The following is a 27,173-nucleotide window of genomic DNA, read 5'->3' on the forward strand; positions in this document are numbered from 1 at the left end:
CCCCCACTGGTGCCATGTGGCCACAGGGGCTGTGTTGAGAAGATAGTAACAGCAGGCGGCACAACACATCCACCATTAGACCATGAAGAAAGTGTGGTTTACCACTGAGGCGCTCTCCCAGGTGTCCGACTCGGCATTAAGGCAGCTTCTTTAGGGCGGGTGCAAAACCCGCCATGGCACAGCGAGTGTCAGTGTTTGTGTTTGTGAATTCAGCGTTTGAATGCTTTGTTCTCAAGGCGTGAGTGTCGAGGCCCTGCAGGCATCCAAAATGCAAGACTTCAAAACTGCTTCTGCTGAGATTCTGAAATGGGCGGCTGCTACGACAGCCAACGAACAGTTTGATTAAGCACATTCTGAAATTGTGGAGGAAGGCGGTAGGTACCATGGAAGATTCCATCCATCCATCCATCCATCCATCCATCCATCCATCCATCCATCCATCCATCCATCCATCCATCCATCCATCCATCCATCCATCCACCCATCCATCCATCCATCCATGATGACATGTGACACCAAGGAAGTAGACATTTGTGGAGGAAGTGACCAAATAGAAAGAAGGGTTGCTCCAAATAATATTCAATATACACTGAATACAATACAATAAATGATGTGGCACAAAGTAAAGACTGCTGGGAAAAGAAGGGCAACAGAATAGATGCTGAAAAGATGGCATGCAAAAAAAAAAAACTGACTTACAAAATAACCTATAATAAAGTTGGAAATTTAAAATAGTGGGTGGGGCAAATGAACACCACAATAAAAGCAGAATCTCTGCTGAAAGATGAGCTGATTTACACCTAATTTGGCAACATTTTGCAGAAATAAACAACATTTTCAGACATTATTAATCACATCTTTCATTAGGCTCTTAATAACACATGGGGATAGAACCAAAAATATAGCAGACAATGAAGGGAAGTGCAGGATCCAATGGTCCATGAAGATATTGCTCGTCCATCACAAGGCTAATGGAAAGAGGACAGACAGTCACATTCAGACATGTGGACACAGACACATGTCGGTCTCTGGATTGTGTGACAATAGGAAGAATATGTAAACTCACCATGAAAAAAAGGCTGATGGATCAAGACCTTCCCGTGAGGCAGTGAGAGTATACACTAATATATCACCCAGTTGCTTTCTCTTTAGTTTATTCTTCTTGTAGTTGCTACTTTACAAGAAAGTTTTCAACAATATCACCCTTTTTGTCCTACTGATGTCTAATTTTGAGTTGGATTGGAGTATGGAGGTAAAGAGAGAGAGTAAAAAAAGCAAAGATAACTGCAGTTCTATTTCTTTACCCCATACAAGTAAACTGGCTCTATATCAAATTTAGACCTCATCTATCAATACAAAGAACAGTATAGAAACGACTTTATTGGCCGCAAACCGTTGGCAACAGATTGAGTCTCCGTCGACACAAGACCATTATTTATCTGGTTCACATTTCCTTCGGAGGTGAACGGAAGCGGTGCACAATAAGACTTTTATTTCTTCCCTGGGTGATAGATGTGACCTCTTTGAACCTCTGATTACAAGATTACCACAAGTAAAATAAGAATCTATTAAACATTTAGACCTGTTGGTTGCCTTCGGATTTCCTCTTTTTTCCCCCCCCTTTTTTTTTTTAATTAAAGTGCGCTGTCGGGGGAGCTGGAGGTATGGGATCCTTCTCATGCCGAGGAGATTTACATAGCTCCAGTATTCTGGGCTATGCAAAGCTGTGTAATGTGTCCCGAGAGGGCGACGCATAAAGGGAAAGTTAATTACCATGGATACAAAGTACTTTTAAGACCTAATAAAACGGCGCACACTCAGCTGCACACGCTGAGGTGAAAGGTGGAGGAGTTCCAGTGGTGAAGGTGAAGATGGAGGCAGAGGAACGATAATAGAGCGAGTGGGCACATTGTGGTTTTGGCTCCCTCAGTGCTATACCAAGAGCTGGAATTATCACACAAGTAGGTCTGGGCCTAATGTCCTTTTGTGCTGGCAGCATATTGCCGAGTGAAGATTGCGGATGGAAATAATCAACCCTTTTTAAAGGTCAGAGGAAGTTGAGCACACCCAAAGCAGACGATGACACATTATAGCTGATAAGAAAAGCTGTCTGTGTTAAGAAGAATGAGGAGAGTTCACCTTGTCCCATTTATGCTATCGTGATTGCTCAGCTGTCAGTCAAATATAATGGCACATATGCAGTTAACTCGGCTGCAGCTGTAGGAAATGCTTTGCTCAGGCCAATGCGCTTTGAGGCAAACGCACAAAAGTACTTATATTGTGGTCACTTTAGCTCAAACACTTTATACCATTTTGCTTCCAAGTGACACAGAAAAGCAATAGAATCACAAACCATTTATGAATTGAAGAGGTGGAGCGATCCACAATAACAGTTAACAGTTTAATGAAATACATCACTTAACCTGATACAAGTGAATTTCTAAAATGGCAATGTGATGCCAAGTTCAAATGCATATTTTCAAATGTGCCATGAAGATGAACTTTCACATGAAATTACACTTTCTCTATACATTCATATGTCTTTTCCTCAACAAGCAACAATGAGAACAAAGAAGTATACACAGTATTTAAGAGTCGTTTTATATTATATCGGTGACTCCGCTGGTGGTATCGCAAAACAACAGCAGCTTTACATTTAGCTGTGTGTTTGTATAGCTTCTCCTAAAAAAAACACAGAGGAAATGAAGTGGGCAGGCTAACCCCAACAAGATTTTACACTGAAGTTTCTTTCAAGACTGACTTATGAAATATGACGTTTTAATCAGCAGGCTTTGGTAATTCTAAAGCCATTTTGTGAAGCAGGCTAACTCTGCACCATACTTTTAATCTCAGCTAAGCAGACGTTAATTATATTATATAGCAAATGACACAGGAGAGAGACACAGAATCAAATTAACATCAACGTGAAGTGCAAGCCCCTGTTGCAAAAGCACGCACCTGAGAGTAATTGGTGACTCGACAATGCATTTATGTGTGTGTGTTTGTGTGTGTGTTTCTCTGTGTTTTCCCTCTGATAAACTGGCGATCTCGCCACGAGCAAAATGAACATTCGCATGAACTGAAGCTTCATAAATTGCTCAAGCAACATTTAACAATGTGTTACATGACATGACCCATTAAATAGTTTTAGTCAATGAGAAAGGCAGAGCGACAGTATTTGTATAGCACATTCGGGTTATTCGATTTACTTTCTATTGAAAATTGTTGCAAAAAGCAAAAAGAAAGGGGAATAAAACCGAGAAATTATAAAATCCTAAAAGCATTACAATAAAATAAAACAGAAAATAGGCAAAGACAAAATTTTAAAAAGCATCAAAGCAATTAACCACATTACAAATAAAAGCAATTTAGCGATGCAATGCAGCATAAAATACTTGCATTTGTGGAAAGCTGTAGCAAACACCAAAGTTTTCAGCCTTGCTATAAAAGAACTCAGACTGTGAGCCCTCCTGCAGGTTTCACGCTGTTTGTTTCTAATATTTCCAGGCGCCCTTGAAGTGTCTGAATGACTTCTACCATGGTAGAAGATCTGAGAGGTATTTTGGACATAAACCTTTCAGATCTCTGTAGATCAGAAGTAATATCTTGGAGCGTATTGCTTGTGTGACAGAAAGCCAGTGTCAGGATCTGAGAACTGGACTGACGTGGTCTAATTTCTTTGTGTTCTTCAGGACTCAATCGACAATGTTTAGATGTTTAGTTTTTCCAGGTGAACTCTCACAAAAAACTTCAAATCTACATATCCATCACAAATGGTACATTTGAGCTTTTCTACTAAGAAAGATTAACGTTATAGGGTATTTGCTCAAATCAACCCAAAGATGGTGATGGAGAAATTTAAGTTTTAACTTTATTTTGCTTGTTTCCATAAGTTACAGAAGGCAGAGGTAAAATAACATTATATATGCGGCAGTCTAACAGGATACATCTGCCTTTCAAACTGTCTCTGAGCTTCTTATTAACCTGTCTGTAAACACTTTAAAGTGGACATTTAAATCCATCACAGCCCTCCCACCAGGCTAATGTAGTGCATTGATAAAACTATTAAGTCAGTCAATTCAAGCATTTCTCTTGAAAAACAGACAAAGCGTTTATTTTGTTTTTCTTTGTAATTCACTGACAAATTCATTTAGAATGGATGGAAGACATGACAATACACAGCCTCGGCACCCTGCGAGTGTTTCATGTTGGCTCAGAAAGCCCATGAAAACACACACAAGTAAACAAAACGACTAAATGGGAAAGTCGGGAAGTTTTTGAGGTAATCATGAGCAGATTTTGCAAGCAAGGCAACTCTAACCCCAATGTGTCCACGCTGCTCAACTTTTTGAATTTACAACCGTCGAACCACTATTTTAAGTAATCGTTTGTTTTTGTGTTGTCCTGTTCCCATAAAGTTACCGTGTTCACTCATCTTTGAAACGAGGCCTTTCAGTGAAGCCCAGGCAGTAGAATTAACGGCGAGTCATCTGAGACCGGTGACTTACAGCACTGAGGGCGGTGGGAAGGTCACTCGCTCTGCCTTCCCTTTGGGCATCAGTCTTGAAAACAGAGTGACAGTCACAGAGAGGCTGATAAGTAAATACAGTTTTAATGGGCTGTGAATGGCTGGTGGTAATCTGCAGAGGCCGGGAGTGGGCACGGCACAGAGGGCGACGGCGGGGCATTCGGCAGCACTTATTATTAATGCTATCATACATCAGATAGGCCAGAGGAGGAGAATGAGAGGTGGTGATGAATTCGGGCCTCATGTCTACCAAGTGAGCGGAGGACAAGCTACTGGGGCTGGTTAAGGTCATGGATGAAGGATACCACCCAAAAGAAGGCACAGGGGACGATTCATTATGGATAAAACAGAGGAGAGGTTGGGACATTTCCCAGGGCGCCTACTGAAGGTCATGAGGTGACAGTGTGATACTAAAGAAACACTGCCTCCAGTCTGCCTCTGCCTTTACATTTTTTACTCTAAATGAAACCAGAGAGCTTCCTGGGGATGCAAAAGAGTTTTCAGCTGCATTATTATTATTATTATAATTATTATTATTATAATTATTATTATTATAATTATTATTATTATTATTATTATTATTATTATTATTATTATTATTATTATTATTATTATTATTATTATTATTATTATTATTCAAGTTTAAGTGCTGTACCAAAAGGTTAACAGTTGCAATCTACATATAAATACTTGTCAGATGGTTCTGACTTGCATGGATTCTGCTTTTATTTTGCCTCTAGATTTTAAGTTTTTAACTTAAAATAACAGTTTTTAACAGTCACACTGTATATTGTTAAAAATATCAAAATGTTGCAACGTTCAACCTAAAATGACTGCTGAGACAGAGACAAAGCGTGCAATAACCAAGATATCTCTGTTTACCAGTCAACTTCAAAGTGCAGCAACAACGACAACAAAGGAAGGTGTAAGCACCCTTTGCTTTTAAAGCAGCATTAATTCTTAAAGGCAGACTTTTCAAAGTGCATGGCAGGTTGGCTCCTCCACAGTCCTTGTGTGAATTTAGGCTGTCTGAGTCGCTTCTCTCTCTTTATATAATCCCAGAGCGACTCTGCGATATGTTGAGATCAGGGCTCTGTAGCGGCCATGCCATCTGTCACAGGAGGGTTTTTTTTTTCTCCATTCCTTCCCTGAAAATATTCTTTATAACTCTGGCTGAATTTTGGGGTCATTGCCAGGCTGTAGAACGAATCTGAGAGTAGTCACACTCCCCTGCTATGGCATCGTGTAATAGATGCTTATCTGAACACCTCAATTGTTTGCACTGCAGCCTATTACATATGTATTTATTTATCCTCTGTACCGTCAGCAGAAACTGCAAGCCCTTGCAAAGGAACAAAAGCTGCCCCATAACGTGAGGTGAAACGTGTTGATGGGTGTCTGCAAGTGGAAATGCAGTCATGTTGAATCTGAATGTGTCTGGCATTTCAGCCTTTAGTCTATTTTCCAAGCATGAAAGGGTCCAAATGTTTCTCAAGACATCAAAGACCTAAGACCTATTTCCAGAGATCAAAGTCCGTGGCGACCTGTCCTGGAAGAGGTCTCAAGATCGAAACACCAAAGACACAGTTTTGACTGTTTTTAAAATGCCCATGTTTTCAAATTCACTGTGTATTTTCATTTCTAGGACAGAGATGGATCGAGTCTTGGGTTCCTAGCGGTCTCTATCCTCGTAATCCAGCCTGGGTAATGGACTTTCCATGTGTGGGGCTGAAAGAAGTTCAACTTGTTTTTAATGACTTGCAGCTACAGACGATGTAACTAAAGCCACTCGTGCTCTGTCTGCCGCTGTCTCTGATTTCTGGCAGTTGAATGGGCCTCAGTATAGCGTGGGCTTCAAGGGATTTGACTGTCAGGCTGGAGAAGGGGCTACTTTTGGACGGCTCCCAGCCTTTGTGTGAGTGAAGTTCCTGCCGGCCGTTACAACTGTGGAAGTGACTGCTCTACATCAGCACTTTCGTCCCCCGCACCTCTAATGCTTTTTGCAGCTGTACGAGAAAGAACTTGTTTCCAAGATCAAATTGCCCGCATTCAGGAAGAAGTAAAAGCTCGGCTCCTTCAGGAGAGAAATGGAACTTGAAGTGAACCAGAAAAGCTGCAGTAAATTAGGACCGATGTGGCGGCTGTAATTGCAATTTAGTAGCCAAAGAGATTTCAAAGTCACTCCAACATTTGCTAACATTCACAGGAAATCTCTACAATCACACACGTACACTGTAGGTGAATGGTAGTATTTTCCTGAGAGAAGCACTGCTTCTTTTCGAGGCTCTTTTCTTTGCATACTCTCCACACAGTCAATTTGGGCCACGATACTACTTTTAGACCGCAACTTATTCTAACGATGCACTTGAGTTGAGCTTGACAGTTTTCTCAGTGGTGACGCTTTGTGACATGTGTGACAAACTGACTGACAGCACGTGGCTGGAGTTTTATGTAAAGCCTGGGAGTTACAAAAATGATTATGCATGTATTCAAATTGTAAAATAGAGTTTTTAAGGTGAGCCGTGGGCGCAGCACTCTTGCAGTGAGGCCATGAATTACTCTGATATGAACTAATATTATTTTATAGGCTACATAAAACATTATGATTATTAGTCATAAGCAAAATGTGATTATTGTTACTTTATGATTCACATTTGATTAGCACACATTTTCTTCTTTTACATTAAAAAAATTTAATTTTCCTTCCTGGTATGTCTATTGGTTTCCATGTTCCATGAGATTTCTCCAGGTAGCTCAGTTAAATCCCACAGAATCTGTGTTTTTCCTGAATGCAGGAATTCACAATATTTGCCAGATTATAAAAGGATCAACTGTTAAGATCTGATCAATTGGAAAAATACTTCTTCAAAGACCCAAATCTCTGGGAGGTATGGCTTTGCCCAACTTTCAACAATATTACTGGGCTACAAATATCAGGTCCATGTTGTACTGGAAACACTTTTACATGGAACCGTCCTCTCCTGCTTGGGTCACCATGGAATCCCTGGACAACAAGACTTCCTTACCTGCAATTTTAGGGTCAGCATTTCCTCTTGCAATTCCTTTACCAAGTAACAATATAGTAGCCCGTCAGTCTCTCAGAATTTGGTCTCAGTTTCGGAAAAGTTGTGGTCTTCAGTCTTTCTCACTCCAGAGTCCAATCGCTTCAAATCATTTATTTACTCCTTCAATGACAGACAGTGCATTTCATGTTTGGCACAGAAAAGGTTTAAAATGTTTTGCCGATCTATACTTTGATGGACAATTTGCAAGTTTTTCTCAATTATCCACTACATTTGGTATTGCCTTTACTCACTTTTTTCGTTTTTTACAGGTTAGACACTATGTGCAGAGTATGTCAGTACAATTCCCTCAAAAACCTCCAGATAATCCTATCGACAACTTTTTAATAGTCAATCCAACCTCCAGGGGCGTGACATCAATTTTGTATAATTTAATTTCAAATTTACAATGCTCATCTGTAGATGTGATTAAACGTAAATGGGAACAAGACTTAAACACTACCTTTACACCTAATATGTGGGAGTCTATCCTTGGCTAGGTCCACAACATATCAATGTGTGCTCGACACACACTCATTCAATTTAAGACAGTGCATCGTGTGCACTGGTCCATGGCTAGGCTAGCACGCATATACCCAGACATGGACCCAACTTGCGGAAAGTGTAGTAGCGCACCTGGTACATTGGTTCATATGTATTGGTCCTGCCCTTCATTAGTTCATTTTTGGAATTTAGTTTTTAACACAATCTCTGATGTCCTGCATTACTAAATTAAGCCAGATCCAATCTGTGCTATTTTTGGTGTAGCCCCAGATCCTAATTTGACCCAAAACAATCTTAGAGTCCTTTGCTTTTCACTATTGCTGGCCAGACGAGCTATATTACTGAAATGGAAAGATTCCAAGGCCCCTTCACACTCACAATGGTTGAAAGATGTAATGTCCTGTATGGATTTAGAAAAAATTAGATACACAGTTCGCGGATCTGAAAACAAATTTGAGATATTATGGCGCCCATTTCTGGATTACTTTGAGAGACCTACAATTACAACATCTGAGTAGCCCACCGATCCCCCCCCCCCCCCCCATTACTTATTATTATTGCTTTTATTAATTTGAATTATTTTTTCTTGTTTGTTTGTTTGTTTGTTTGTTTGTTTTCTGTTTTTTTATTTATTTTTTTATTTTTTTATTTATATGTATGGGGTTAAATCAAAGAAAATAATACATTTTGATGTGTGTTTATTGTAAGTTGTACATTGTTTAATAAAAAGACCCTTGAAAGAAAAGGAAAAATACTCACCTACCTATTGCTGCTATGCTTGTCTTTTGAAGAATATTATGATTGTTAATCATATGTATTACATCGACTACATATTAATTCAACAAATAAGTGTTTTAATCAAATATTCTTTATAGATTATATTGAATTTTATTGTCAGAATTAAAAAGAACAGGGCTGGTCGGAGAAGGCGTTCTGACTTCCATGTTACTCCTACTTTGTGGCACCCTGCACATTTTGAGAACCACTGCTTGAAATTGTGACTGTCTCTCTGAGTTGGTTCGGACCAGTTCAGGGTGTATCCAGCTTTCACCCACAGTCAGCTCAAATTGACCCACATGACCCTCAATTCCAAAAAGTTAAATTGAAACCAGAAAGTATCATATTTGACCTATAACACGATTGAGTAAATGAGCCATTTAATTGTGCTTTACAGTGAGACTTTCATTTGATTGTTTTTTTTTCATTTATATTAAATCAAATGTCACGATCCATACCAAAGCCTTATACCCACAATGAAAACATAGAAATACTAATACAACCATCGTCCCAATTGCCGCTGATCAGAGCACATTAGCAGGTAAAACAATGAAACACATCAAGGGTAAACAGAATGATTAGACTGTGGGTGAGTCATCTGGTGTTTCTGTATTGAGTGTGCATGCATCTTTCTTTATTGTTCATTGGCAACACCATCTGGTCTATGCTCAGGAAAAAGAGAATCTGCTGTGATACTCACAGTTTCATAAATCACCACATTACAATATTAAACCATATTTTCTTTACTTTTCAGTGGTCTGATAAATCGACATGTTGCCACAACTATTTCTTACAAACCCAATTGATTAATTGCAACAAAGCCAATCTCAATGTCAAGTAGAAGTACATGCTCAACAAATGTTGGATGTGTTTGTCTTGGAGTTCAACATGTTTGTTTACTGAACTCTATTCATCTATAAAAGCATATATATCTTCTAAGCTCATCCACTCATTATATTATAAGGCTACTGGACACATATTCAGAAACATAGTATTTGTGCTGGAATGGACCACACGTCCCTTGTGGTCTTGATAATGAATAAGTATAGGAACTAGAATGAATAAATGAATAAAGATAAAGATTCAACAAAGAAACTGGCTCAGTCTCACACACACGAACCGACTGCGGTGTCTGAAGCACACACTCACTAAAGTTTTAGTCATCCGGGTCATTTTTGTCAGTGTCATGTGAATCGGATACCTTTTTTTTTTTTTTAAACAATTATTAATTACTGTCCGGGATTTTCTAAATCCCATAGCTGGATCTAACAAGCTGCACTCAGTTCTTCAGTTTCTGTACCAGAAGGGGTCGCTACCGCACACAAAGTGGCGCAATCGTGCAATCAATTCGATGTCAGTTAAGAACTTCTAAAGTCGTTTTTTTTTTTTGGTTGTTCTTTTTAATCTAGTTTGAGTGTGCAGGGGGCAGTGTGATTGGAATATTGCATTATGTGAAACTTCATAAATGTGCTTTTTTTGTTTTGTTTTTTAAGCTGCACGTGCGCCGTGCACGGCGCTGCATGACAATTCTTTACAGGGATGCGCGTTTTACATCTATTAGATTGTTAAAATCCTGTCAACGTCAACCTCGCGGTATATGTTCTTAGAGCGCACAAACGCCCTCCTATACTGAGTGCCATTGGCAGCTATTGTCACTGCCCCGAGCTTTCCTCCCGTTTGCAGCCCTCGACGCGCATTGGACGGGCTCACAATGCGTAAGCTCACTGAAGCTGCAGCCTGTTGTCTGTCTGCATAAACACGGAAAGATGAAGACTTGAAGTCCAACTTTTCCCCCCCCCCTCCCCGCAAATATGAACCGACCCGGTGTCCAACTCTAATTATAAGTGGCAGCCAAAACAGTTCGCTTTGAGGACAGATCCCCAGTTGCGCGCTCCGGTGTGGCTGCTGCGCGCTGCCGGAGTTGCACTCAGGACTTAACGGTGCAAAAAAAAAAAACATCGCCAGGGCGTGGATGTAGGATCATCTAGGTTGCAACTTGAAGTTTTCTGCTTTTCTTTTCCAATTTGTTTTTTCCTCTTCTACGTGTCGCCGTTGATAATGCCGGATGAGAAGAGCGTGCATTCCTCCTCAAGTCTCGGACTTTACGCGCAGCCACAGCCGCCAACTTCTGGAAGCCGGTGATGCAGATGACACGGAGCAACCAAAGTGACCAGCTTAGAAAACGAGGATTTCATTTGCCACTTCTCGTGTTAACTGTATATTAATATTTTATATTAATGTTTTCACGTCAACCATGAGCGAAAGATGATTTGAAACTCACTGCGAATCAGTGTGAGTATCTGTCACCATACCAGATTTATTTAACCGTAAAGGATTTCACAAAATGTTGGAAACAGTGGCGCAAAACTGCACGCAACTTTCCATTCTTCAGTTTTGCCTTTCCCCCGATACCGTGCAGACAGAATACGAGTAAAAGAGGCGTTCAGAATTGTTTGACCGAACTATGACTGTTCAGAATTTACTGATTACTGGATGAGGCATGTCAGTTTCGCCGGGAAATATGCCTTCCTCTCTGCTATTAACGACGCTGTGTGTAGGATTTCTTTCTCAAAACTAAGACATTTCGGAGGAATTCTTGTTTTTTTCCGACGGCTGAGAAACATGTTGCATATTCTCGTGCTTCTGTCGGCGGTGTTACTTTTGGGAGGTAAGTGCAATTTCAACCTATTTGCATGCGAGCTCACTAATCCACTGTTTCAACCAGCTCTCCCCCTACTATAAATAAGTAAGTTGGATAAAAGTGCTTATCCCTCAAGAGTGGAATAGAAGAGTACCAATCCTGAGACACACAGGGATGCAGGGCAGTTGACATCCTGTGAGTCACTGCAATGTGAAGGTGTCAGACTGCTGTGTCTGAATCATGTTTCATACTGTCCTATTCTGCATGGCAGCCAATTTACTTCCATTCCCTAACTGGAATTACAGTTTATATTTGCTCAGTCATATATTATGCATAATGAGGAATCCTCTGCAGTGGCTTTGCACCTGTACAGCATCCCCAGAGCTGCCGATAGAGCGGCTCTGACCTTAAATAACATTTATCTCATGAATATTTCAATGTAATGGGGATTCTCTTGTGCAACAGAAACACCGGGGCTCTGTTACCTCTTGGCTTGTCAAGTTATTACTCAAAAATTCATCCCGAACCCTATCATTTTTTTATTGGAGAAAGTTAAGAGAGTTGCCGTGAAGTGGCATTTTCCGACATCTGCAATCACAACACGCCTGCCACTGGCAGAAGCAAGGCATTTCATTAACCATATAAGCGATGTAAATGATGTAATGTGATTGCATCACTCAGTGAGAGCCACAACAACAGAGAGCAACATCTTCTCTTGGTGCCTTGCAGTCAGGAAATACAGATCTCGGGTCAGCTCTGCCTTTTGGGAGGAGGGTTTACCATAAACATGCTGCTTGGAAATGCAATCCCACTGACAGTTGTTAATATATTCTCCAGATAGTACTTTAATTTTGTAGCTTTTCTTTGTCAACATGCAGGTTGAACTTTCTTTTGTGTCCTAAAAAGGAACTCCCTGATGGTATCTATTGAAATGCCTCCGAGCAGTCTTGTTGCAGTTGAGATGAATAGAAGAAACTCACACGGATTTCCTGTGAACCTAAAGGTCACGCGTCTCTATCAATCTGCAAGTCACATATCCATTGTGACTGAACACCTTGCCACTTCTCTCCTGCAGCTTAAAAGAGAGAATGAGAGTGGTTTTGCTGCTTCACACATTTCAAGTGTACAGTAATGGTGTTTGCCATACGCTAAGGCCACAATGTGATCCAAATTGAGCATTTGTGTGTCATAAACCTGCAGCACACAGCTTCTCGCTGAGCATTGTGATGAAAATTGATAACGCACTCCAGGAAATGAGAATATCAGATCAGATATGAGAAAAAATGTCCATGCAGCATAACAAAGCCATAATAATGGAGAAAAGTTAAGTATCCTGTTGTGACCGGGAGCGTGGTTTTTGTCACGAGAGGCTTGCATGTCGTCAGAGTGCCGAGTTATCATCCTCCAAATATTCCTCAAAAATCTATTAAGTTATTTGTATTGTGATGGAGCGTAGCTGTAAACCAAACCACTTGGACCACATTAATTCCAGTTCTCTGTTTATTTCCTCATATTTTGAGAGGTCTTGTGTCCTCTCGTATTAATTGAAGCCACAAGGTGTGTTCCATTGAGGCACCTCGCTGGAACTTCTGTGGAAAATATCCAATCTTACATCCCTTAGTTTGATCCTTGGAGCTTAACGAGATCCAAATGGGGATCAAGCAAGGATAGTTTTCAGTCTACATGTTTAAGAGCTCAGCACACAGCCCATGCTGTCTCTTGTCTCTGCCTTGTTCCTGTCCTTGTATGTCTGTTTCTCTGTCAATGGGGACACAACTTATCCTGCTGGATTTCTCTTTCTCCTTTCTTTTTTCTCTTGTGGAGCGCCTGTATTTAAAAATAAAATAAAATAATTTAACCCTGCAGAGATTCTTAGGCTCCCTCTCAGTGGAGTTTTTATCTATAATGGTCTTCAGAAAGACCCACTGCTGTGGTCCCTCACCCCAGTGCTGTGGCACGCTTCCAGATCCACTTCCTTTGTCCCCGGCAGTCCTTTATGCTTAGCAGTACACATCCTTGAGCAAGCATGAGCCAAGAAATGAGAAAGGGAGGTTACATACAGTGTGCCGGGAAAAAAACCTTCTTTCCAAAACATATGAAAAACAGGCACAGGCTTTGACAGACCATCAATTCCACTTGTAACAGGAGCATATGGTCTTTAAGATTTTAATGAGCCCCTGTCTTAAATGAGCCTTCACTCCATAAAGACCTGTTTTGCAGTTTGTTGGTGTAAACTTAATTATGATACTGATTTACAAATTGGAGGACATGAAAAGAACAGTGGAAGTCCCTGTTTTTTTTTATTTATTTATTTATTTATTTTTTATCAAGGCTATCATGCAGCTGTGTTTTGAGCTCACTGTGGTGCACTTTTGCGATTTGCAACAGAGGACACTGATAAAAAGAGGCATATTTTCCCCTTCTCTCAAATCCAATTTGGCATGGCTTGGGTTGTTTTGAGAGTTTCCCTTCATGGGAGGAGAAAAACAAAGGAGAAGCACAGTTGCAGCTTGAACTTATTTGCTGTTTAATTTCTAAACCTCACAGATGTTTTATGGTGAACGTTTGCACATCAAGCTGTCGCCCTTTTGTTTTTTTTAATGACCATTTTATGAAACACAGTGAGTAGGTGGACTGTCATCTGGATCCGTTGTACTGCACTTCTATGCTCATTATACTTAAAGTGTGTGTGGGAGGTATGCATTGTAGCTTTCCAATTACTGATTCAAAAGGGGGGCTTTTGCCCTGTAAATTCAAATATCATCACTATAATACCTTAGAATGTTTCCTGTAAGCACATCTGCCACATCTGTTAATTGGCTCTTTGTAGCTGCTGTGATCTCACATTCAATTTAATCACATTTCATAATTAGGGGAGGTGAATAGATGAAATCTGTTTAAAAGCTTTAAAGAGAGGGGATCTGAGTATGTGTGAGCCCGAGCAGTGGCTCTATTGTAATAACTGACAAACATGCTGATGCAGTGTTTGCGTGCTCTCATCACAGGGGGATCGTCGCATCTGAACACGGAGCCGCCTCCTCATAAATCTGCAGGGGGAGTTCACAGCCAGGCTGTTTGCTAGGTACTACGTGTGCGGATAAAAAAATAAAAAATGGCAGTAACTTGTCTCTGTCACACTGTACAGGACTCCAGAATGATTATCCTGTTACTTTATGTCCAATAGGGAAAATGATAATTCACTGAACTACATCCAGATTCAACTTCCTCTCTTTGACTTTTCTGAAAACAACTATGTTTATTAAAGGGATGATAAACATATGACCGACCCACGGGCCAAAGCTGGGCCACAATTGTGTTCAATCCGGCCAATGGGGTGACCTCGCTATGTGTCAAAGTCACAGAAGGACAGATGGTGATGCAGTGGTTAACACTCTTGCCTGGCAGTAAGAATGTCCGTGGATCAAGTTTAATCTTTGGAGCCAAAGTGCAGTGCTTGCATCTTCTTTATGAGCACTTCGGTTTCAGTTTGTATGATGTACCCTGCCTTCACCCACAGTCAGGTGGGATAGAAATCACCACCTTGCAACCCTAAGTTGGACAGAGTGGTATGACATTTGAAAAGATTGGCAATAATGCATTTGTTTTCTCAAATAAAGTAACTGCCACATCTCCGAAAGTGGAGAACAAAACTGACCAGTTGATTTTTCAAAAGGAATTTCAGGTTTTAATTCTCTAAATCTTGCGTTCATTATAAACATCTTCAAGATCTTCCCCTATTCTTTCCACTGAAACTGAAAGGTCAAATTTACTTAAGTTTTAATTTTATCTATATTATTACAGTATCATACTGGCCAGGCCATGTTGAAATCTCAGAGATCCCTGAACTACACAGTATTTGACACAACTAAGTTAATCTGAAGAGTCCTCAAACAACCTTTACCTACATTCATTGTGATCCCTGGTGGTTGTGTTAGCTATGATGGGAGTTTGTGGAAAAAAACCCCCACAAATGTCAGCCTTAAGGTCCAATTATATTCCCTTTTATGTATGCAAATACAACTGCCTTCATACGCTTCATGCTTCTGCTGTTGTGTTTGTTAAGGGCAGTTGTAGATATCCTTGAGTCCTTGTACACATTTGTACAGTCTTTTCTCAAAGGGATCCATCATTTCTGCCGTTTTCCAGCAGTTCTATTGTTTTATTCAGTTTGCTGGTGGCACATGAACTATTCTGCACACCACTGCCCCCACAGTGGTTACATCAGGGGTATTGCTCTGTCCCACATCTGGAAGCTCCCTCGAAACGTACAAGATTACTTGTGAATTAAACTCAGAAAATGGACAGAAGGCTCCGTCTGGATCCATCTTCCTATTTAGGGTTGAGCTTAAATGGACTGTTATTGTTGGACAAGCGTTAAATTAAAGACATTTCCAAAGACAGCTTGATAGCTCCTTTGAAAACAGTGAATTTCTTGATTACAGTATTTTCTGGACAATAAGCCGTGACTTTTTTCCAACTTTTCTGAACCCTGCGGCTTAAAACACGATGTGGTTAATTTATGGCTTTTTACGGGTTCATGCAGCCTACTTCCGCATGCAGATACATGCTGTTCTTAGCACCTCTGCTTCTCCAAAACTTGCCTGAAAAGTTGCATTTTTGCTCTTGGTGAGCTCGTCTTGTGCTGCTTCCCCTGGTCTGGCAGCTGACTTCTGTCAATGTTGCGTTCAGGTGCATCACGTAGACTAGCAGCTGGATTCAGTGGCTGAGGAATCTTCCTTCTTAGAATCACAATCAGCAAATAACCGACAAAATGCGGAGATAAAACGCTTGCTGATTATGTATCTGTCTCTTTGTGTCCATCTCTGTGTCTCTCTGTGTCTGTATCTCTCTCCATGTCTCTGTCTGTGTCTCTCTGTCTGTCTGCGGGCCCTGAATGTTGCGTTCAGGTGCATCGTAAAGCCGACATGTAGCATCCTTGGCTGAGAAATCTTCCTCCTCAGAATCACAATCAGCAAATAACCGATAAAATACTTTATCAACAGAGATAAAACACTTGGTGATTATGTATCTGTCCCTCTGTGTGTCTCTCTGTCTTTCTGCGGGCTTCGCAGCAGGCGCAGGAGCAGCACAACACAGCGCTTTGTGCGGGAATTTCCAGTACTATGAAAGACAGATTTGCAAGAACTGATCAAAATATGAGCAATCCCCGTGTTCCTGCAGTGAAATTCTTGCCCTATTACAACGTGGACTCCTGTGGCTTATTGTCAAGTGCGGCTTATACGTGTTTGTTTTTTTTTCTTTTCAAATTTTGTGGGTGCGGCTTATATTCAGGTGCGCTCTATCGTGCTGAAAATACGGTACATTTTGTGCCGCTACGTTGTGGATGTTAAAATATGGAAATTGATCCTTAAAAATGTAACTCTACACACTGGGTTTCATCATTCTATATAAACTTAGAGGATAAGAGTCATCTGGATTCACTATCAGAGGACTGAAATCTTATTGTAATCCGTTCAACAAATATCTGTACAATTTAGAAACACGATCAATGTTTGTAGAAAATTGTCTGCCAGAGTTTTCCTACTGATCACACAGCTATTGGCCTATTTTGTTGTTTTATGTCATTGTATTTATGACGAGTTAATAATTTTTTTTCCTATGCTTTTATTGTGTTCCTTGAGAGTTTTACTGCAGCGATTGGTAGTTGTTTGTGCACATTGTGTGTATGAGCTGGAAATGTACAGATGAATCACCCACAAGGGATTTATAGTGTTGTCTGAACACAATTGGAGCCTCATGTGCCATCAGGGATATTGAATTTCTATTAAGAAGTAATGTAAGAGAAGAGAAAAAAAAAACAACGTTTCTGCCTTGGTTGTGTGTGATGCTGAAAAAAAGAAAAAAATCGGTAAAGTGCATGTTAAATGTCTGAATATGACTCCAATTCTCAAGATCTTTTGTGACCGTCAGTTAAGAAGTGCAGCGATTGTCTGCTAGCTTTAATGCAAATGCAGCAGCAGAACTATAGCGAGCAATTTCAGTCAATTTACGACTTTTAAGGGTGCTAAGAATCTCCCACAGAAGTTCTCCTGCGCTCACAGCCCAGACATCTTAACAATGTTGAGAAATGATAAATGATTCCCTGCAGATAACATCCCTTCAAAGGCACAATGTGCTTACTGTTTCCATTGCTTAACCTGTCCCCTCTTTTCTAAGTGTTTTGTCACTTTCTATGAAAGCCTCACATTTTTTCTGACATTCTGGCTTGAAAGGAGAGGAGACGACACTTTGGACTCTGTGAGGCAATGTGAATGCTACTGACTCACCGATTTTTGAAAACCTGAACAAGCACAACACTGGATATAAGTCTATTTTTCAATACAAAATGTCATTGGCCTACAGCAAGGCTGTCAAACTAATAATTGTTCATGGGCCATCTGCAACTCAATGTATATAAAAATCTAAAGCTGTTTTCTTTCATTTTAGGGCAAACATGTATGAGTGCATTATGGCAAATTCAACTTTATTTAAAAAGATTTTATAATTGGTGAACATGTTGGAGTTTTCATGAAGAGGAAGTCCAATTTTTTTAGTTCATGCTGTTCTTAATGAATAAGAAAAAAACCCTTTCTGTTTGGAATTCTGTTGCATCCGTAAAGTGAAACAAATGACTTCACGTGAGAAAGTTTGCAGTCCACCATTGGTGCCCAAGAAGCATTCAGGGTTTAGTGCCTTGCTCAAAGGTCCACAGTGGTGATGGTTATAGTTTTTGGACAAAGGTGGTTTTCACTTTTCTGCTGAAATCTCTGTTCTTTGATTCAAACAGTGACCTTCAAGTGACCATATTTGTAATAAAAAATAAAACAGGATACTTTCGAATGCTGTCCTATTATTTATAATTTATGTCAATAAATACACAGAATGACCTCAGAGGTTTCTCAAGATGATTTATTACACCTTAAAGAATCTATTAATGACAGCGTTACAAAAATTCAACTTCAACATCGGCGGAATGAAATTCTGATCGAAATAATTCCTCTTCTGTCTCGAAAATACAAATTCAACAACAGCAAAATAACAATATTAAATCAATTGAATTCCTATTCTATTGTTAAAAAATAAAAACATTGTATTTTTTTCAATGTGATAATTTAAAAAACAAAACAAAATCCTCTCAAACCCACTACTATGACAAACTAAAAATGTCTATCAGACATAATACTTATGTGCCAGCGCTACACACAGTGCACTCTGCCTCATATTCATCCCGGCGGTAACAGCATATGGGAAATTTATTCAGTTCCTCTGAAAAGCATCACTTTCGTTTTAACATTTTGTGGGCAGATATGAAGCAATGAAGCTGTTTGTGAGTGAAGTCAAGCTGCCCACATGGCAGCATCATGGGGATAATGTCACATACAACAAAGTACTGTAGTATTCTGTGCAGGTGCCAGTCAATATAAGCACATGCATAATAGTCGTTTAAAAAATAAATAAAGTGGAACTCACATCCCACCTGTGTTTCTGTTTAGGTTCATCTCGGTACAATCCGGTTCCTTCTTTGGGCTCACGACTTCAAAAATTCACCCTTGCAGTATTGCTTTGATGCTAATGCTACTGTGTGATCCCCAGTGAATAAATTATAATCCAAGAAACGACTAAATTTGTATTAGAAAATTATAGTTGATGCTTTTGTAAATTTTATAGTTTACAAGGACATCTTGTAGAGGAGATTGAGCCCCCTGGTATAGAAGCTTTCATTACAAAAACAGCGAAGGCATTCATCCTGAAATGGTAGATGTTTGTGTAATAATACCTACATTAGTTTTGAACGAGCAGAAAAAAAGCAACATTTGAAATTTTTTTTATAAATAAGTCAAAGCAAATTATGTCTTTAATTTTGCTGCCGTTTAGACTGGAGTCTGTTTTCCTTCCTGCCGGTGGATATACTCTCTTAACTCCAATTGGTGATGCATTTTTGATTTGAATAATCGCAGGCAGGTGGCTGGACAAAAGGCTGTCACTCCATCTGAGAGAGAGGAGCAGTCGGTTGTATGCAGCGCTGTCGCTGCCTATCAGAGGCATCAGACCTTAATGCATTAGAGGCAATGATCTGACAGGTACATATTGTCAAGGCCCATTGACTTCTTTGTGGTATGGCTGATTGATTGTTGAGATTATGTTAAAATGGCAGTCGTGCGCCTCTTTGTGATTCAGAGTGCTGCACTCATGCAGCAGAATGCTGAACAGAGGCTTTAAAACAACCATTGAATTTTAATTTCTAAAATATATTAGTTGTATCCCTTGAGCAGTCTGTTCTGTTTGTGAATAATCACTACTGTCTGCCGTTGCTGGGACGCTGTGCCCTCTCGTCTGTGACACAAAACCGATGTACACCTGCATGACGAATGAATTACGGTGGACGGAAAGGTGCTTCTGACACAGCAGATTTTATAACTCAAAACAAAGAGCATTAGCTTAATGTAAGCTTACGGTGCCTCCCGGGGTGGGGGGAGAAAAATCTGCATATATATTGTCTGTGAGGCCGATCTGTGCCGGCACATCACAGATTAACATTTCAGCACTGTGGTCGCTGGTTTGACTGTTGGAGGTTTCTTCTCTGTTCACAACTCAGGCATGTTTCCTTTTCTTCTGTTTACACTGACGTAAATATTTTTTGAGGCAGAATGTCTCAGCCTCTTTACACAGCAACCAAGAGATCCCTGTAAACATAAAGTGTGCATTCAGATTGGACCAACGCAGTGAAAGGGAGTTGAAAGTACCGTCACATGTATGGCTCATATTGTGGGATGTGATTTTTCTTAGATTATGAAAGGAAATACTGGACCGGAAGACACTTCGCATTTCTGGTCGACTACAACCCCACTTAGATGTAAATGTCCTGAGATACACCGTGACCATTGCCAAGATGGTGCAGGGTGTAATTGGAATGCCAGTGTACGTGTGCGTCTCCAATCAGTCTTGACACAATCGCTGGGTCCTAATCAGTGAGAAAGTAATGGCCACCTCAGAGTACAATCAGTGTACAAGTTAGTCTGGCTGGAGCGGCTGTAACTTAATGAAGTCCCTGGAGTGAACTCACTGAGTCAGCGCCGCCGTGCTCGTACACAAAGAGCACAAAAATCCTCGTCGCACATTATCCGTCGGGATCTAAGAATGGCGTCAATCCGTCATCCTTCCTCTGGACCGGCTTTATCTAACTTAGAGCTGGAGCTGATCCCAGCTGACTGCAGGTGAAGGACAGGTTGCCAGTCCATCACAGCAAAAACGCAGACATTCGCCTACGTGCTATTTATAGTCGCCAATTAACCAAGCGTTCCTGTGATTGCAAGGTGAGAACAAGCCGAAGTACCAGAAAGCAACGTTTAGTTTTCACACAGAGGCTCCTGCTTCACAATTAAACTGCTTTGTCTCACTGTGAGCGCTCACCACTTCTCCTCTGTGGTTCGGTAAAAACTTTCCAACATATGGAGGAGAATTTATCGACGGTTGCTAACAAAGAAACTCATCGAGCTCTGGATTGAATCAAGGTCTTCTTGTTGTGAGAGGAAAGGGCTAACCAGCTCTACTCAGTGTGGCTTTATTCAGAAATACAGATCAAATTCTCATATTAACACTCAAAAGCAAAAGCAAAAAGAGCAGACATTACTATTTACAATAATAAAAAAATAAAACGAGAATAGAAACCAAAAAATTAGATAATAGATAAATAAAAATGAAGAATAATAATCTACTAAGGAATAACGAAAACAAGACAATACAAACAATACATTTCCAGTTGTGCATTTTATGTGCATGTATACAAGTATTTTGAGAATATAAGTATAAGAGAGTGCTACCCACTTGTCCTGATATGCATTAACTTAGATTTTTCTAACTACATCTAGTTTCTTCTGGTTGCCATTTTGCTCTTTGTATCTACAAACACCCAGCCATCTATTTTTTTTTGGGGGGGGGACCAAGTTGATCATTTGTTCTGTTTTTTTCTGTGTGGTGCCGGAGGACGGGGAGCTAGTGACGAGGGGGGATTAGAGCCGTCCAGTCACAACATGGACGGCGTGGCAGTAGTGAGTCACTGGCCCCGTGGTGCCCGGTGGTGTCAGCTTTGCCAGGAGGACCAATGCAGGCTGTTAGCACATCCTGGTGCCGCTCGTTGTGAATCACTATCTGTGCCTGCAGATTCTCCTCTTAACCCCCAGGCCCTCAATTTCACACAAATTGGAAAAAAAAAGTCACACCAAGCTGAGACAGAATGACCTCAATGATAACCACGGATTAGCCTAAATAATATTACAGTTTAATTCAAATTGGGAATAAAACTGTGGAAGGATATTTACCCACTTGCTTTGAATGTTGATTAGTTTTATTATTAACCCTGTATGGTCCAATGAAGGGCCGCATTGGTTGGTTAAGACTGAAGTACCTCATACAATATCCTGCACGTACAAAAATCTATTATTAATTATTGTTCTCATGACAGTGGAAATAACGCTGTAAACTCCCTTGTACTTAAACCAATATAATTTTTATATTAAAAAATATTTTTTTCAGTTTATAGTCAATAACCTGCAAAGTTAATTATAGTAAAAAGCAAACCCGAAACATTATCATGTAATAGAATTTCATGAAAATATGAAGATTCATTTACGCATGGAAAGATCTAAATACATCAAATGCTTCAAAATAGTCAGTTGTCTTGTTGTGATATGTTTTAATTTGATTCATTGATCTTTGGCCACTTTAATAGGTACAACTGTTCAAATACTCATTCACTCAAATAGTTAATGAGAAAATCACATGCAGGCACTCAGTGGATTCAGAGGACGAGAAAAGGTCAAGATGAGTTGCCGGAATTCAAACCAAGGACAAGGAAGAAAGACTTAAGTGATTTGAAATGTGGTGCTGTGTCATATGAGCTAACTATGAGTATTTTAGAGTGAGCGAGAGAGAGAGGTAGGATAGCATCTATGTGTAATAATAACAGTTATAGAATATCAATAAAGTACCAGTAATAGTGAAGAAATATGAAGAAAAGATCTCTGACAGCACTACACATTGAACCTTGAAGCAGGGTGTCACGCCTCTCAGCTAAGAACAGGAAATTTGTTTCACCAAATTTGGACAATAGAAGAAAAATGTTGCCTTTTTTGATGAGTTCTGGTTACGATAGTATATTTAATGATGGGGGGGGGGGGGTATTTTGTTGGCAGACTTTATGACCCCAGTGTACCATGTCAGACATCTTTTCTTGAACATGACAACGAGTTCACTGTCCTCCGAAGGCCTCCGCAGTCAAAAGATATCAATCCATGTTGAGGATATGGTAAAACCAGATATTCTCATCAATGGCATGATGGTATCATGTTAATATAAAGTCTCTGAGGAAGGCTTCCAGCACCATGCTGAATCTATGCCAGGAAGAATTCAAGCAGTTCTGAAGTGTAGCAGTTTTGACCATAGAAGTTTTATTCACTTTAAGAATTCAGATAATGTACATTTCTGGGTAAATGCCCTCAAAGTTGAATTTATAACAGTCCCAAGCTAAATGTTAAGCAGTGTACCAAGTTGAATGCTAGAAAATGTAAGTTGCAGGCAGATCATTGACAGTGTTGACTCATTCTAAATATTATTGGCAGCAATTGAAAGAGGCTAATAAGATGTTTGTCTCTGCTTCATTCAAAGGCCTTGCAGCAAAGCATTAGTTTCTCTGGCAGAAGATACTGAGTGCAATAGGAGGCTGGGATAGATCTAAAGTATTCACGCCACTATGTCCCATCCACCGTATGTTTTTTTTCAATTTACAATAATCTTCTCAGCTTTTTGTATTGAAAATGTAGAGACGAGTTGCCCTCTCAATTCCACCTCCTCCGTTCTTGTTCGGCTGCACGGACACTGATGGAGGCCTTGATATGATTTGCTCTGAGTACCTGCTAACTAGTCCCCCGGATAAGCCAGAGATAAGTGCGCATAAGCAGTTGGCAAGTGGTTTTTCGCCCTGCTGGGTTGCATTTGATTACTACTGCTGTCTTGCTTCACGCTGTTTTTGTGCATTCTCGCAGAACCTTGAAGATTGTTATGTGAAGGCAGTGTAATTAGATGTTCTGGGACTATAGCAACTGCTGAAATGTAAAGTGATGTAATCTGTGCTCCGTCCTTAATTGCACATGCCATGTGTATGACGGCCAATTTACCCCAGAAGAGTGAGGAAACCGCAAGCTTTCTTTGCTGCCCGATGTTTTCCAGAATGACTGAAATATGGCATTTGTAAGTCAAGTGGTATTTTTTTACAGAATGTCTGGAACTAACACAGTGAATTTGCTATGACAGAATATGTTTTTTTCATACCATGGACAGCGTTGCTCTGCATGATAAAGAAAGCATGACCGTTTCAACCGACCACATGCCAGATGAGATAAGGAGAAAGAAAAAAAAAAAGGAAAAAGTACAGAATGGTATGAATAAACATATATATTTAAGAGCAGAGCATGTCAGAGCTACAACTTATCAGCTCCTTTCACAGATAGAAGCCTGTGTTTTTCATCCAAAGAAATATGCAGCATCGGTCCTGTATGTCGACACGGCAGCTTTTGTTCAAATGAAGAGTCTGCCTGAAAATTTGTCGTGAGCCAACCAGCAGAGAGAGGTGGGTTTGATCTTAGGGACAGCAGCCTGCTGGGAATGAAGACAGATGAGGAGTAAAGAGTCGCTTTGTGTTGGTGCAATATGACACAGTGAACTCAGCACTGAGACAAGCGCTAAGAAACCCAAAACCCCCAAGTATAGTTCCTCGCTCTCACAAAAGCATCCACAGTACATAAAACCTGAAATTGCAGGAAGCGGGAGAATTCCATCAATTATTTGATAACAGATCTGGAGTTGCACACAATTTCACCGGGGGAATCGGGGAGTGAACCGGTGATTTATTTTTGATATATCTCTTCATGTTCTAAGAAATAGAGCTACACTGTAACAAGTGGGCAGTGGTGATACAGTATCTGAAGCAAGACGCCAGCGCAGAAGTCGTGGTAAATCATATTAATGGCGGTACGATGACCAAACCAGGTGTGCACAATCAGACGCGCTCCGCATGCCTCTTTTAATCTGTTCTACTGATTTAACTGATGCACTCACCTGAGTATGAAAACACAAATCAAAGGCAGCACTTTCCTCACCTGCTCTGAGGCTGCAGCGTAGTTAATTGCGTTCTTTTCAATGGCGCCTGATAACTTAATTTAAAAAAGAAATGCAGTACAAACAATAGAGCTGAAACCACCCAAAGAGGAGCGCTTGATTCATTTTCATTCAAACTTTGTAGTGGTGTGACACTGTGAGCAGGGCACGGATCATCAACAGCTTTAATGAAAGTGGAAAAAGATTAGAGACATTTCTTTGAAAGCTAATTCGGATAGATTCGACTTATGCATGACGTCCAGCTGTACACTGCAATTTCTTCATCGGCTCACTGCAGTTTGGGTTGAATAAAGGAAAGAAAGGCTGTCGCAGGAAAGATGTTGGAAGACTTACGGTTAGTTCTGTTCTCCTGACAGTGATAGCAATATGCTGTGCTGCAGACAAATGAGGTCCACAGAGTCGGTCAGTGAGAATGTTGCGCCTATAAGTTCAAATGCAAATCATTGCCGAGCCATATGCTGGAGAAAGGAGGCTTTATTGCGGCTCTGCTAATGGCCCCTTGAAGGCCTCTGCACATTGCAAAGGAGAGCTTGAGCAGTCAACTGTTGTCTGGCTTCTCAGTTATCTGTTATCTGCTTTCACGTTACCACGGATAAGCAGCCACTTCCTCATATTGTTTTATATCATGTTTTATAACGTATTACCTCGTCAATGCAAATTTGTCAGATTTATTCCATTATGGAGGCAGACTGACCCTGGAGATGTTGCCTCCAACCTTGAAGAGGATTCCACCATTGCACAGAATTACCTTCTCGCTTGGACTGAGCTTTATAAAAGAAGCGTTTTACTGAGGAAGCATATGTATTTTATTCTCAGTAATTATTTCTAGTGGGCCACACAACACTGTAGTGGTTAGCAGTCATGTCTCACTCTGAGAGGACCCCAGGTGTGTCCTGGCCTTGGTCTTTCTGTCTTAAATTGTCTCTATGTGCCGTTTTTGGGCACTCCAGCTTAATAATTGTCACAGATTGTCGTTACTTTAGATTCATGACAAGATTTTCTATAGGTGTACAAAGAGGATTGTCTTTTTTGTGTGTGTTAACTCTTTAAAGGACTAACAACCTGTCCACTTTGTACTCTTCCTTTTGCTCCTAATTAAAATGGAGATGAAACAGCATTCCGTGTGCTAACTTATTCTGTGCAGTTATGTGTCCAGTGAAAACACTAAAAGCAGGTGGGCATTTTCATTAGAAGAAGGCAGGACATGTTATCTGTTCAATTACAGCCCATGTGAACACATCAATGCCTTTTAGACCGAAGTTGCATCCTTCCATCTTTTAAACTGCTTTTGACAGTTCACACAGAGATGAACGTTAGATCCTCGAGCAATACATCATACACGTTTATGGACTGTGGCAGGGTGAACATGGATTTGAACGTGTGACCATCTTGCCATGAGGGGAGAGTACGAACCAGTACGACTTGGTCATGTGTAGCGAATGGATGTATGTATGTTGTTGATTTCTCTCCTCCCTCGTTGTTCCAGCCAGCTTCTCTGTAATTGAACATTTTTGAGTTTGAAATGTGTGATACTACTTTAATATAAAAAAGATTTAAAGAAGGTTTAGTGTGCATGAATACATAATGCATATCGTACATTTTCAGGGTAATCTGGTTTGCTAAGTTTATTTTCCTCATAATTGCTTTTGTGGTTTCTGGGGATTTATTTGCCTTACTTTGTTAAGACAATTTTTTTTAAGACATTCTTTTTCTTATGATTTTTTCTTGATTCATTACCTTCTTGGTTTAGAGCGGACGAAACAACGGGGATTAGGATTGAGTGCCTGGGAGGGTCAACTCATGTCACATAGTTTGGTGTGAAAGTGAGAGAGTCAAGGTTGTAGTTTGTTCACATGTTGGCCAGATGAGAGGAAAATGAGGATGAGGATGGAGCTGCCAGACAAGAGGAGAAGTGGAAGGCCAGTGAAGAGGTTCATGGATTTGGTAACTGGTGTGAGAATCGAGGATACAGGAAACAGAAAATAGTGAAGGAGGATGATCCGCTGAAGTAACCCCTAATGGGGAAAATGGGAAAAGGAGAACTTGTTGACTTTCTGATCACAGATGAAAAACTCCTTGTTTCCTGCAGGTCAAAATCATGAATCATTTTCGACACGGCCTACCACCGAAGGTTGGAATCTGAAGACAAACTGTACAGAACATGCTGGAATAACATCTTAACTTTAATGGCCCTGAAATGACTCTTTTGAGATTAGAGGGAATTTATGGTAAATGACTGACTTCTGTTCCTCCTGTGTAATCCTTGCAGTCGTTATCTTATAAAAAACAACGAGGATGAACTTGAAAATTGAGATATATGCAATAGCTTCGGTTTCTTTCCTGCTGAACGGTAAGGTTTTATAATGTTGACTGCCTCCTTCCTCCTCTGCTTTTCATGAGAGTTCAAACATTATTTAGCCAACAAAAACCACGAGGCTTTACTTTCGCCTACTGAGGATTCATTCAAAGAGTATTTTTTATTTATTTC

The 27,173-nt window shown here is 40.3% G+C and overlaps 1 protein-coding gene across 1 annotated transcript in view; it reads left to right on the forward strand.

Moving 5' to 3' along the window:
* Positions 1–11,493: 11,493 nt before the first annotated feature.
* Positions 11,494–27,173, forward strand: part of LOC308131908 (transmembrane protein 132C) — a gene marked incomplete at both ends in the record, with an annotated part of 146,172 nt that continues 130,492 nt past the window's right edge. The window contains one exon of the mRNA XM_080498797.1: positions 11,494–11,539. Coding sequence (XP_080354923.1) covers positions 11,494–11,539 — 46 coding nt within the window. The remainder of the gene's footprint in view (positions 11,540–27,173) is intronic.

Source organism: Blennius ocellaris, assembly GCF_963422515.1.
Source record: "Blennius ocellaris genome assembly, chromosome: 7".
NCBI lineage: Eukaryota > Metazoa > Chordata > Actinopteri > Blenniiformes > Blenniidae > Blennius > Blennius ocellaris.